Source organism: Mytilus edulis, chromosome 4 (assembly GCF_963676685.1).
Source record: "Mytilus edulis chromosome 4, xbMytEdul2.2, whole genome shotgun sequence".
NCBI classification, from domain to species: domain Eukaryota; kingdom Metazoa; phylum Mollusca; class Bivalvia; order Mytilida; family Mytilidae; genus Mytilus; species Mytilus edulis.
In genome coordinates, this window is record NC_092347.1 from 84186188 (window position 1) to 84201279 (window position 15092).

The 15092-nt window shown below is 33.7% G+C and overlaps 1 protein-coding gene across 1 annotated transcript; it reads left to right on the forward strand.

Annotated features, from left to right (window-relative positions):
* The first annotated feature begins 5557 nt into the window (after window positions 1-5557).
* On the forward strand, window positions 5558-12301 carry LOC139520785 (multiple inositol polyphosphate phosphatase 1-like). Its single transcript, XM_071313728.1, has 5 exons — window positions 5558-5655; window positions 8731-9463; window positions 10474-10595; window positions 10976-11091; window positions 11893-12301. Exons 2-5 carry the CDS (start codon window positions 8740-8742, stop codon window positions 12257-12259), a joined length of 1329 nt encoding a protein of 442 aa, XP_071169829.1. The 5' UTR covers window positions 5558-5655; window positions 8731-8739; the 3' UTR covers window positions 12260-12301.
* Window positions 12302-15092: the final 2791 nt, after the last annotated feature.

The following is a 15092-nucleotide window of genomic DNA, read 5'->3' on the forward strand; positions in this document are numbered from 1 at the left end:
TATAGGACGGTAGTTTTCAGGGTTATATTTTTGGCCTTTTTTTGTATACAGGAGAGACATGGGCAGTTTTCCAGTCATCTGGAACAACGCCTGTTTTAATTGACTTCTCAAAGATAATAGTAAGTATGGGTGCAATTTCATGTGAAAGTTCTTTTAAAAATCTTGGTTTAATTTCATCGGGTCCTGCTGCTTTGTTCGGATTTAAGTTATGTAAGAGTTTTTGTATACCTTCTGTTTTAATTATTAATTTTGATATGGGTGGAAAAGGAGTATACTGTGGCATATTACACTGTTTGACAAATTCTGTATGAGAAATATTAGATGCTGGTGTGAATACAGACTGGAATTGTGCATTAAGTGCCCCAGCTTTTTGTAGTGGATCAGTTAGGAGTTTGCCATCTTGTTTGATTTCAGTAATTCCACTATAATCAGTTTTTTTATGTTTAATGTAGGTCCAAAATTTTTTCATAGTGCCAAAATTTGTTTCATCTTGTGGTGGTAATATGATGCTTTCAATGTATTCCCAGTATGATTTTCGTATACTTTTTTGCACCTGGTGTTTAACCTCTTTGTATTTTTTAGCAATTGATGTATTACCAGATTTTTTTGATTTTTTATAGAGTCTATCTCTTTTTCTAATGAGCCGTTTTGTTTCCATTGTGACCCATGGGTGACCGTCCTTTGTTTTTGCTGTTTTATGTGGGATGTGATCTTTCACTGCTTTTGTTATTGTTGTTTTAAAACAGTTCCACATTTCATTTACACAAAGATGTTGCTGATTTTCAGAGAGATGTTTATATAAGGTGTTAACTCCTTGTTCGTCCTTGTCTGGAAATCTTGTTGGTGAAGTTCCAGTTTGGCAAGCATTTTGGAGACTTATCCATCCTCTCTTGACTTGTAATCTCTGGTGATAAATTTTGCCGCTTGACATGTTTTATTTTGTTATCGGATAGGGATCCCATACTATGGTTCCATATTAAATAATGAGATCAATTCCTAAAGGTCTAGTTCATTATCCAATCTGACACAAATTTCAATAACTGGAATGCCACCACCCAAGTTGAATATACATGTATGGTGACCCACTATAACAGCATAATTACTTGGAATTGTGTTTAATACCATGGTTCAAAAGCAGCATAAACTTAAATGGAGACAGAAATTTGACATGAAAGATTGTGGATTAGTGTAAATTAAAATTAGCTTACTATATGATATATGGTTCGAATGAATATCAAATTGAGTGGAGTTGTTATAAAATATCAATATGACAGAGGAGTGGTTTCCAGTTTCATATAAAGGGACCTGACTGACATGAAATAAAAAATCAAAGAAGTATCCCTATTTGTCTAATCTTCAAGGTGAAATAAAACAAGTATAACAATATTATGCTATTGTATAAATCTACAGAAATAGAATTTGCTTCAAGTAACAGAAATAACTATGTCACTAGTAACTTATTTAATGAGTATGTGGGTAATTAGTCCTATAACATATGACCTCGGGAGCATTATTTACTATTTCTATTTACTGTTCTGATAATTTCTTTTTACTATCAATGTGTCACACTTCGCATTCAAAATTAAAAAAAAATAATGAAAAGATCAGTATAAAAACGTTAAAAATTGAATAAGAATGCGAAGTCATATGTTATAGGACTAGTGGGGTATAAGAGCTTGTTACAACAGGCTCTTCATAATCATTTAGTTTGAAAGGATACTAGTCCAATTGTATTTTTGTATGCTGATGAGTTAAGCCTTTTTCAACTGATTTTTGTCGAGCCTGCAACTTTTGTTGCAGAAAGCTCGACATAGGGATAGTGATCCGGCGGCGGCGGTGTTAGCTCACTTCTTAAAAGCTATATATTTTAGAAGGTGGAAGACCTGGATGCTTCATATTTTGTATATAGATGCCTCATGTTACGAAGTTTCCGTTAGTCACATGTCCAATGTCCTTGACCTCATTTTCATGGTTCAGTGACCACTTGAAAAAAAGTTCAGAATTTATGTAACGTTGAATTCTCTCTTATTACAAGTAATAGGATAACTATATTTGGTATGTGCGTACCTTGCAAGGTCCTGATGCCCGTCAGACAGTTTTCACTTGACCTCGACCTCATTTCATGGATCAGTGAACAAGGTTAAGTTTTGGTGGTCAAGTCCATATCTCAGATACTATAAGCAATAGGGCTAGTATATTTGGTGTATGGAAGGACTGGAAGGTGTACATGTCCAACTGGCAGGTGTCATCTGACCTTGACCTCATTTTCATGGTTCAGTGGTTATAGTTAAGTTTTTGTGTTTTGGTCTGTTTTTCTCATACTTTATACAATAGGTCTACTATATTTGTTGTATGGAATGATTGTAAGGTGTACATGTCTAGCGGGCAGATGTCATCTGACCTTGATCTCATTTTCATGGTTCAGTAGTCAAAGTTAAGTTTTTAAGTTTTGATCTTTTTATCTAATATTATATGCCAAAGGTCAACTATATTTGGTGTATGGAAATACATTATGATCTATATGTCAGTCCCGCAGGTTTTATTTGACCATGACCTCAATTGCACGGTTCATTGGACAGTGTTAAGTTTTTGTGTTTGGTCTCTTTTTCTTCAACTATAAGTATTAAATAGGTCAACTATATTTGTTGTATGGAAGCATTGTTAGCTGTACATGTCTGCCTGGCATGGTTCATCTGACCTTGACCTCATTTTCATGGTTCATTGGTCTTTGTTTAACTATCTTGTTTAATGTTAAGTTTATGTGACAGTTGTAATAACGCTTTATACTTAGGACTATCAACATTTTATCAATGATTAGTAAAGAAGGCGAGACATTTCAGTGTGTGCACTCTTGTTATAGTTCGTTCTTATGTTGTACAGTTATACCACTGTCCCAGGTTAGGGGGAGGGTTGGGATCCCGCTAACATGTTTAACCCCGCCACATTATTTATGTATGTGCCTGTCCCAAGTCAGGAGCCTGTAATTCAGTGGTTGTCGTTTGTTTATGTGTTACATATTTGTTTTTTCGTTCATTTTTTTACATCAATAAGGCCGTTAGTTTTCTCGTTTGAATTGTTTTACATTGTCTTATCGGGGCATTTTATAGCTGACTATGCGGTATGGGCTTTGCTCATGTTGAAGGCCGTACGGTGACCTACAGTTGTTAATGTCTGTGTCATTTTGGTCTTTTGTGGATAGTTGTCTCATTAGCAATCATACCACATCTTTTTTTTTTTTTTTTTTTTTTTTTTATAGTAGTCTGTATTTTTGGTTTCGAAAAATGTAATTGCAAGAAAAAAATTACACATTACTTAGAGTACTTTAGATCATTCAGGTAGTCTTTATTTAGTATGTACAAAAGAACAGCCAGTAGCCATTGGATATTGTAGATCATTTAAATAGTCTTGACCTTTTTATTAGTACAAAAGAACAGCTAGTAATAATTGGATATTGTAGATCATTCCAGTATTCTTGATCACCTATTTATTTGTACCAAAAAACAGCCAGTACTTAGTCATTGGATACTGTAGATCATTCAGGTAGTCTTGACCTATTTATTTGTACAAAAAAAACCAGCCAGTAGTCATTGGATACTGTAGATCATTCTTCACTCTTGATCTGTTCATTTGTATTAAAAAAAACCAGTCAGTTGTCATCTTCACTTCACACACACATATACGAATATCAATTATATGCTTACGAGACATGTTGCAATGTTAAACTTATTACGGTATGTGAAAATCAAGACTTACATAAAAAAATATCCCAATATTAGAGGCAGTGGCGTCATTTTTCCTCAGATCTTTCAGCTCTTTGATTTACCCTTTGGATACGAAAATAAAAATTTAATGTAAATCTATCAAATACCATTCTTCAAATGTTTATAATTAGGTATATAAGAATATGTGGAGACAATTCTCCATCAAAGTTTATGATATATACATGCATTGGTTCAAAAATTGAATAAACATTATTTTTCACCACTCACTCGTTTCATAGGACTTTAAAGACCAAAATTCGCACTTATCATGCCTCCTTCTTTTGCGCTGAAAGTCATTGTAATTCAAATTTAAAGAAACAATTGGTAATAAGAAGCCAAAAGATGGCTTGTATACCGACATTTTTGGGGGGTACTCATAAATGTCCTTCTAAATCTTTTTCTTCTAAATACTAAAAAAAATGACGACATCTATTGTATTTCAGTTTTGAGCCATCTTTAGAATTTACAAAATCATCACTCGCTTGGAATCACATTGTATATCATAATGTTGCTAGTCGTATAAAAAGCTGCGATACTGTGAATCTTTAGTTAGTTATTAAAAACAAAAGTTCTAATGAGAAATCATTCCAGAAAAATGTCTCTTCCTTTTCCTCATTTTTGAAATAAGTTTTTTCCTATCACATAATTTACGAAGAATGTCAGGTTTGGAAAGGCGCGGGTTTTTATTGAAGGACATGATAAAGAAATCAAATCATAAAGGCAGCATAATCTGCACTGTATTTAAATTAAAGATCTAGACGGTTTTAAACCTAAGCAAATTTCAAAATAACATCATCTTAATTAACAATGACACAAACAAGATCAATACGGATTTCGGTTCTTCGTCGCTTTTAATATCAATTATATGGTCATTTTTATAAATTTCCTGTTGGCAAAAGTATATTAATTATTCGATGAACTAAGGATTTTCTTATCCTAGGGATCGATTACCTTAGCCGTATTTGGCACATTTTTGGGGAATTTTTGTCATCAATTCTCTTCAACTTTATACTTGTTTAACTTTCTATCTATTTTGATCTGAGCGTCACTGATGAGTCTTATATCACATATAGACGAAACGCGAGTATGTAATATCAAATTATAAGCCTGGTACCTTGATAACTATTAGCAAAACTAATCATTACCTTGCACTGGAACCAAGAAAACTTTGATATTTTCCTTGTACAATGAGTGTTATGAAATTTCAAGATATATACAACAAAGAAGAAGCTATACTCGGTGGTGGATGTGCACTTTGCTAACTCGCAATAACTCAACATTATCCGGCTGCAGACCTAATATTACACCATTCCCGTTCACCAAAGCCAAGAAAACTTGGGACGAACATTACTTCTACAATGAGTATTAAGTTCAAAGTATCGGAAACAGGAAGTGACTACACGGCGGATGTAAAACATTGCTCACTCGTTACAACGCAACATCAACATGATCAAGCTGCATAATACACATTAAATCATTTTTTCAAAGAAGACACCATTTTCCTCGCACAGTCTTTCGGACAGACAGTCGAGCGGTTTCCAGACATGTTTTTAGCTTCTGCGACCGCAGGCAAAAAAAGGATCACAAATTGGAATATGGAATAAATCAATATATTTGTCATTAAATTCATATCAAATTGGAATGTGTATAAAATGAGATAAGAAGAACGGAGATATTCATACATTTCTAAATTTAAGTAAAAGTTTATATAACATTTTCCAAAATAAGGTTACGTTCGTGATGTATAGAGACTAAAGTATGCCTTGGAACTAATATCGGTCAGTATTTTGGGCATATGTCCTTGAAGAAACTGAAAATTATCAACCTTTTGATAACATTTCTTCAGCACTTTATTTATTATCGTCCAGTGTACAAACAACACTGCTGTAGAACTGTAAGTACCCTTCAGAAAAAAATGGAATTGTTTCTGAATTCAAGTTCAGACTTTATAATTTTATATTTTTATATGTTTTAAAACATTTCAAGTTGCATGATTCTTACTAATACCTCGTTCACACGGACATTTAATTCAAATTGAATTCGAATCGAATGCGAATCGAATTCGCTAAACCCGTTCACACACTCTCTTTTTTAATTCGAGTTGATTCGAATTGGTTAATTCGAATTAGAAATACGTTTTTGTTAATACGAACTAAAAGTTAACGTCGTTCGGACAGTTAAACGAATTTGACGCGCATTGTAATTCGAATTATAATTGACGTAAAACGTTTCGAATGCGAATTAAACTAATTCGAATTAGTTAATGCGAATCGAATTTGAATTACGTGTGAACTCAGCATGAGACTAACACTTAATACACAAATAATTATCAATAGTCTTCTTTATGAAACTTCCGAATTACTAAAAGTACCCCCAAAGGTATATTTTTACAAACAGTTGGTTAACGAAAGAGAAGCGTGTGGTTAATCTGACCTCACCTGACAGGGATTTTCAAATTCCATTAAAAAATATCCTAGAAATGGAAAATAAAAGTTTCCCATTACAATACAGTTTTAAAGAATATAGTTAATAACGTTTTAGAATGTGTAAAGAGAGGAAATGGTTATTTCTTAAAATTGCCATGGCGGTCGAGTTACATTAAACTTTTTGAAATCACAGAAAATTCAAGAACAAAATAATCCAATAATCTGTAGTCTTGTTGTCAAAGAAATATACAAGTAAATTCACTAATCTCTTTATTAAAATTCCATTCCAGGACACTATTTACATTATATATACAGTTTACAAAATGTATAGTTCAAATATTCATTAGCACATTACTTTCACACGGTATCATAAACGGCACTCTGTATAAATTCGGCAACAGTGTCCAATACTGTGCACACACAAAAACCGCGCATAGTGTCCAATACTATGCGGACAAAACCACGCAACAGTGTCCAATACTGTGCGGACAAAACCACGCATCAGTGTCCAATACTGAGCGGAACCACGCAACAGCGTCCAATACTGTGCGGACAAAACAACGCATCAGTGTCCAATACTGAGCGGAACCACGCAACAGCGTCCAATACTGTGCGGACAAAACCACGCATCAGTGTCCAATACTGAGCGGAACCACGCAACAGCGTCCAATACTGTGCGGACAAAACCACGCATCAGTGTCCAATACTGAGCGGAACCACGCAACAGCGTCCAATACTGTGCGGACAAAACCACGCATCAGTGTCCAATACTGAGCGGAACCACGCAACAGCGTCCAATACTGTCGGGATAAAACCACGCATCAGTGTCCAATACTGAGCGGAACCACGCAACAGCGTCCAATACTTTGCGGACAAACATATAAAGAAATAATAATAATTCCAAAGCTATCAGTAATCTGCTAAGATGTATCTAAAAATGTTTTGCCTAGAATAACAAAAAATCCTTTTTAAATATTAACTTTTCACATTGTATTGTTCTTAAATGTCTTGCCTTCAATTCTCTCTAAACACTAAAAACAGAGGGCTCTTATATATACCTATGATCTCCAAATATTCTCCAACTGACCTAAATAATCTCCAAATATTCTCCAACTGACCTAAATAATCTCCAAATATTCTCCAACTGACCCAAATAATCTCCAAATATTCTCCAACTCTTTGTTTACAAAAATAAAACATATAAATCAAATAAAAGTATTTACTACGTGACCTTGGAGAACATGCTATGTTAATCTCTTATAGCAGGATAGCTATTTGACTTAATGACTTTAACAGACGATAACCAAAACGTTAATATGACAAAAATAATTACAGTGGACATAAAATAACACTTGTACAAAATAAAAAAAGAAAGAACCTTGGACTTCTATACTAAGTAAATCTTAATATATAATATCCCAGAAAGAACGACAGAACTGGGACAAATATTTAATGCATTAGTCCAAGGAAAGTACTGATTGTACCAAGTGAGGAGTATGCATGGCAATTGTTATCCATTCCTTTGATGTGTTTGAGCTTTTGATTTTGCCTTTTGTAATACGGATTTTCTGTTTTGAATTTTCCACGGAGTTCAGTATTTCTGTTATTTTACTTTTTTATGTCACTTGGTCAGTAAACATATTGATCGTGCAGTCCCCATGTAACATGTCAATCATACAGTCACCATGTAACATATTGGTCGTACAGTCACCATGTAACAAATTGATCGTACAGTCACCATGTAACATATTGATCGTAAAGTCACCATGTAACAAATTGATGATTGTACAGTCACCATGTAACACATTGATCACACAATCACCATGTAACATATTGATCATACAGTCACCATGTACAACATATTAATCGTACAGTCACCATGTAACATGTCGATCGCACAGTCACCATGTAACATATTAATCGTACAGTCACCATGTAATATATTAATCGTACAGTCTCCATTTAACATGTCGACCTTACAGTAATCATGTAACAAATTCATCGTACAATCACCATGTAACATATTGATGATCGTACAGTCATCATGTAACATATTGATCGTACAGTCACTATGTAACATTTTGATCGTACAGTCACCATGTAACATGTCAATCGCACAGTCACCATGTAACATATTAATCGTACAGTCACCATGTAACATATTAATCGTACAGTCACCATTTAACATGTCGATCGCACAGTAATCATGTAACATATTGATCGTACAGTCACCATGTAACATATTGATCGTACAGTCACTATGTAACATATTGATCGTACAGTCACCATGTATCATATTGACCGTAATTATGTATATTTACTATCTTCATTTGCCTTATATGAATTGTATAATTCCTATCGAATAAAATGGTTGACATTTTGGGGCATACCAGTTTGCGATGTCGTTCTTATTATATTTTTCGATTAATTCTTTGCAATATTGGTGAATAAAAATAAGCATTTCGATGACGAACACGACTGTTCATTTGATTAAGACGGAAAAGAACTAGAACAGATTAAACATCAACTATATTTCTTTTCAGAGAACAGACATGGCATTTAAATGGCTGATTATTATCATGTCTGTTATCCAAGGCACAACAGGAAGCATTATGTTTGGATTACCTCCTAATTTGTTTGGCCACAAAGTATCATACCTCTGGCGATTTCCAAACCAGTCGTTCGATCAGAATGAATTAATGACGATCAATTCAAATGGAAAATCCTGTACAGCAGTTCAGTTCAATTATGTCGGTAGACATGCCGCCCGTTTTCCAGGCGGTGACGATTTTAATTATTTTGAAGAACTCAGAAATAAAATCCTTGCTCATTCTGATGGTTCTCAATTTCCATTCCTGAAGACATGGCAGGATTATCCACCAAAAGATAGTGGACATATCGAAGACCTCGGTCGAGTCGAAATGCATCATTTAGGGGATATGTATGGAAATGGATTATTTGATTTATTTCAAGGGAAAATTTCCCCGAGTACAATTAAACTTGCTGGGATGACAAAGAAAAGAACAAGAACAAGCGCTTCTGAATTTTATAAAGGATTTACAAAAAGGGTAACTGGATCAAGTTTATCTGACATAACACCGATAATAAACGATCCAGTAATAGGCTTTTTCAAAAATTGTCCTCAGTATGATGTGGGTGTGCGAAACAATATAACAAACTTGATGCAGCTGCACTTGTTTCAAAATGGTTCACTGTTCCAGGGTGTTTTGAAAAATGTAACAAACAGACTTGGGATGAACACAACACTCAGTATTGGTAGGTTTACAGGTTAAGAAATACGTGTACGAAAGTGGGTCCTGCTTTTGTCCCTGCGACGTACATATCGCTTACATATATATATGCCACTCGACTGTCCGTTGCACATTGTTTGTCCATTTGCCCCTTCTTCGGATTTTTATATGTAATAAATAAGTATTTTTTTGTACTTTCAAATTAGTAATTATTCTGCCAGCAATTAAATACAAATAAATATGCACTTTTTGTTGTCTGCTACACATATTGTTATTTGAAAATACAATATCACTGTACAGGTTACCGAATAATAAGATCAGTTTTATTTTCTTGAAAATTGCAAAACGGATCATTAAGAGAATATCTATAAATAAGAAAAATGGATCGTATCAGACGAGTTCTTGATTGAGTTATTGCCCTTTAATGACATCGATATTGTTTCTTCATTTTTCTGGCGTTTTTGTTTATGATCTTAAAAACTTTTTTATAAAAGCAAAATGATCAACAAGAAAATGTCTACATATAAGTTACCATATGGCCCAAATTGTCACTCCTTATATGAGTTTTTGTCCTTAACTGATTATTTAAACTAATTTAGGGTTTTGCCAGTTATCTTAAAAACTGCAATAGAAAGATAAAAACCCCAAAAAAACCAAAACAAAATCGACCAGAAGGACAATGTCTATCATATTTCAAGACGTCCAAAATTGTCAGTCAACTCTTCTTATGAGTTATTTTCCTTTAATGATGGTTATTAGGCATTTTTGGTCGATCGATAAAGGAAAAAACTTTTAAAACCAAAAAAAATATTAGCAAAAACAGTTCTACAAATAGATGATCATATTATAATGAAATATGATTTTGCAATCCTCCAAAATTAACTGAAATTGCAATGTGTTTCGGTCAAATGTATATGTAGCTTTCAATAATAATTTCGTTAGTTTTCGTATACGTTTTTCGTACCGCTAGATTAGATCCTTTCAAGTTTGTATCTTCTGTTTTCAATACATATATTCTAAATATTATTATTACAGATGACCTGAAGGAGATATATTTGCTGTGTTCCACTGGATTGGCTGTAAGAAACAACACGGCATGGTGTGATATTCTGACTCCCGGTGATATAGAGATTATTAACTTCGAAAGTGATCTTGATGCAAGTTGCCAATTCTATTCAAAAACTCTGAGAAGCTCTTTTCTTAAAAAAAACAATTTTTTTTTAAACACAATTTAAATAAGCGGAATTAAAGCAAGTTGTTTTAAACTGAATAACATTGTAACTTTTTTATACACCAAGCAGATGATGGAATATATTAAATTAATTCTATTGAAAATTAAATTCGGATTGTTATTTGATCACGTACACATTTTAAAAAAGGAAATGATATATCGGTAAATAGTTATAAATCGGTAAACGTTTTTGACGATTTAGTTTAAACAATATTTATTCAAAAAGTGCATGAAATATAAACAAGAAAAACTTATATAAATTGACGATTTATAAAACATGTAAAAGATTTATGCTTTTATTTACAGGACTACTACACTATATCTATTGGCCATCCTCTGACTCCTAAGATATCTTGTCCGATGTGGGAGGATGTATTTGCCTCATTAGACAACGCTATAAAAATGTTCGATGCAAATCAAAGGTATTAATATCATTATGTTCACATTTATCATGGAATATTCTACTTTCTACTGATTCAAATTGTAAAAGCATCTTTGCAATAATCTTGAAATTCATTATGATAACTTAAGTTTAAAGTATGAATAACCTATATGATTTATTTGATAGTTGTTATTGACTTTAAACTAGCTTTCAGTTTTAAACTGTGACTTATCTTATTTCTGTGCAGTGCGTGTATTATTCTTTGTTCATCGCAACGATCTTACAGATTAAGTCAATTGCAACAGATTTTTACAGTTTGTTCTTATGTTGTGTTGATACACCACTCTCCCATTCATGGGGAAGGGTTTAACGCTCTCAAACATGTTTAACAGCGCTACATTTTTTAGGTGCCAGTCCCATGTCAGGATCATGTGGTAGTTCAGTGGTTGTCGTAGATTCGTGTCTGTTATATTTAGGTTAATTTTTTTTATCGTAAATTGTTTTGTTACAAAGCAGGCCGTTTTTTTTCTGGTTTGAATATTGTTTCACATTTTCATCTGGGTCCTTTTAAAGCCGAAATTATAGTATAGGTTTTTCTTATTATTGATGTCAGTCTTATTGCATATAATAGCTTACCTCTACTTCACGCGAACTCTTGTGGATGGTTGTCACATTGGCAATCATACCACTTCTCTTAAATTTTATATTAATACTAGAAGTATGAGTTTTCAAAATAATTAATTGACTTTAAATAGTTTGAACAAATATTTATATTGAAGTCAAAGCAATTTATTTTCCTACTTTCTCAATAAAAATATAAGTAAATAACTTTTTTTATTAGTTATCTTCTTGGCGATTTACGATTTGGACGTTCGACCACAATGGATTCATTCTATGCAGCACTTGGACTTTTCAATGATCATAAAGCTTTACGAGCAGACAATTATGCTGAGATGAAAAACAGGGTATTTTACCAAGCAAAGACAACAACATTTGGTGCCCATATTGCATTTATTCTCTACAACTGTGGTGGGTCCGGTCCAGAAAATTACATGTTGAAAATGTTTGTTAATGGGAAGCCAATGGTTATTCCTAAATGCGGAAGTGATACATGTCAATATTTAGATGTGAAAAGTAAATACGCAGACTTTATTAAACATTGTCAGTGGAAACATATATGCAGCGTTACCAAACCAGTTGTCGGATAACAATTTGTCTTCTGAATTAAATATAAATTATTTATACCATGACGTGTTCTTTCTGATATTGTTAAGTCAACTTAATGTAAAAAAAAATAATTCTAGTGTAGTCTTTGGATCCATTAGAAACTATATTTTTCTTGATTATTTGTTTTACAATAAAAGACACCAAAACACTTACCCAAAAGAAATATCATAAAAAGGACTATGGGATACTAAAATTAACGGTACCAATTTTCTTGCACCAGATGCGCATTTCGACAATACATGTCTCTTCAGTGATGCTCGTGGCCAAAATATTTGAAATCCAAAGTTTATATAAAAGATGAAGAGCTATAATCCAAAAGGTCCAAAAAGTATAGCCAAATATGTGAAAGGAATCAGAGCTTTGCATGAGGGAGATACATTCCTTAATTTATAATAATTTCTAATATTTTGTAACAGCAAATTTTAATAACACAAAAAATCCGTATGTTCATGCCAGTACCGAAGTACTGGCTACTGGGCTGGTGATACCCTCGGGGACTAATAGTCCACCAGCAGAGGCATCGACCCAGTGGTAGTAATAAAATTAACGGTACCAATTTTCTTGCACCACATGCGCATTTCGACAATACATGTCTCTTCAGTGATGCTCGTGGCCAAAATATTTGAAATCCAAAGCTTATATAAAAGATGGATAACTTATATCGGATATGTTACTAATGTTGTAACTATAATCCCGTTCCCTTTTCACGAAAGTGACGTACCGAATTAGACTATGTACCGGATTTGTACTAACGTGAGCAACACGACGGTTGCTAAATTAGGAACCGAATCTGCCTGCCCTTCTTGAGCATCTGAAATGACCCCAAGTTTTAATGTTGATTGGTAACAAGGCAGGTATTATATAGTTCGTTTCTGTGTGTGTTGTATTGTTGTTTTGGTTTTTGTTGCACTTCAATTTTCTGTTGTTTCGTTGTTTTCCTCTTGTAGTTGATGTGTTTACTTCAGTTTTAGTTTGTAATCCGGATTTGTTTTTCTCTCAATCGATTCATGATTTTCAAACTGTTGCCTTATTTAGTATTGATATGTTGTGTTTTGTTAACTATTGTTTGTCTGTTTGTCTTTTGTTCTTTTAGCCATGGTGTTGTCGGTTTGTTTCCGATCTATGAGTATAAATGTACCTATGGTATTTTTTGTCCTCTCTTTTATAATGTAATTCCAAGAGAAAAGTCTGAAACAAGTATGTTATAAACTAAGCCGTTAGTTTTCTGAAATAAATTGCCTTTAAAGCAGACTATACGGTATGGTTTTCCTCATTTTGGAAGGTTGTACGGTTGAGTTTACTTGCTGACATCAATTTACTTTGATCTTTGGTGGATAGTTGTTTCCTTGGCAATTATTCAACATCTTTTTAGTTCTAAATCAACTTAAGGAGAAACTTATTGTCAAGAAAAAATGGTTAAAATACTAGTTGCCAATGAAAAATAATAACTAACAGCAATGTTCCAATAACCGAAAGAATGAAATGCACCAACTAACATGAAAAATCGCAAAGTATCCTTTGGGTGATTGAATGTTATGAAATAAAATAGGGTTAATGCGGCGTTCACACATTACCGAGTATTGCTCCCGTTTGAGATCAGACAGTAATTAGACACGACAGTGAAAAAGTCGGATTACTATCCTCACTTATCTGGAATGTCCTATCATTCTCTTAACGCAGTCGTTTAAGGTCTTAACAGATTTCTACGGGTCTGGAATGGTCCGGATAGTTCGGCCAAGTACCCTGACAGTTAGGTGTGTCCCGCAACATTCGGGGAACCTAAGCCGATGTTGTCAAGTCGAATTAAAATGGTGACTATGTTGCTGTATCGGATTAAAATCCTAACAATATTCTGTGTTTTCTGGACGGTGCTCTGTGAAACGGGAATGACGTGGAGAAATTTTTCATTGCGGTTTTTCTGTCGATTGAGTACATATTGCATCTATATCTTGTCGAATGCGAACCGTCTTTGTCGAAACCGTTCCGGAATAGTCCCGTTATTTAATATGAATTTCGCCAATAATACCCACGTCAGAGTCCGGACAATTACAGAACACAGTTCGACTGAAACCAGACAAAGCCGTTTGCAATGCGGTAGAGCGAACTGTGATAGGATTACGTTCCGACAGTACCTGATAATCCCGAATAAGCTGAAAGTTTTCTAACGGATAATTTTCGTCAGTTTCGGTTCACTGTCTGGTCACTGTCTGCAAGATTTGAAGAAAGATTTGTATTTTTTGTAAGACTGTTGACTTGTATACAGAAAAAAAAAGATTTATAGCATTACCATCAAGAATGTGTCCATAGTAAACGTATGCCCCTCTCGCACTATCCTTTTCTATGTTCAGTGAACCATGAAATCTAGTGTGGTATTACAATGAGAGGATCATTTCATTATTTTCAATTCAGTGTTTTGTTACTGTTATTTATGATGTAAACATTATACGATTGGTCGGAATTGTAAGAGGCAAAGACTGCAGACGTAACTATATGGATAAAGGCAACAGTAGTATACCGCTGTTCAAAACTCATAAATCCATGGACAAAAAAACAAAATCGGGATAACAAACTAAAACCGAGGGAAACGCATTAAATATAAGAGGAGAACAACGACATAACACTAAAATGTAACACACATAGACAAAATCCCACGAGAATAACAAATATAACATATATATATAACATCAAAACAAATACATGAATTTGGGATAGACAAGTATCGTGACACGTCTTATCGCAATGTGAATTTACACTCAAAAATAAGAGAAAACAAACGACACAACGTTATAATGTAATACACACAGAAACTAACTA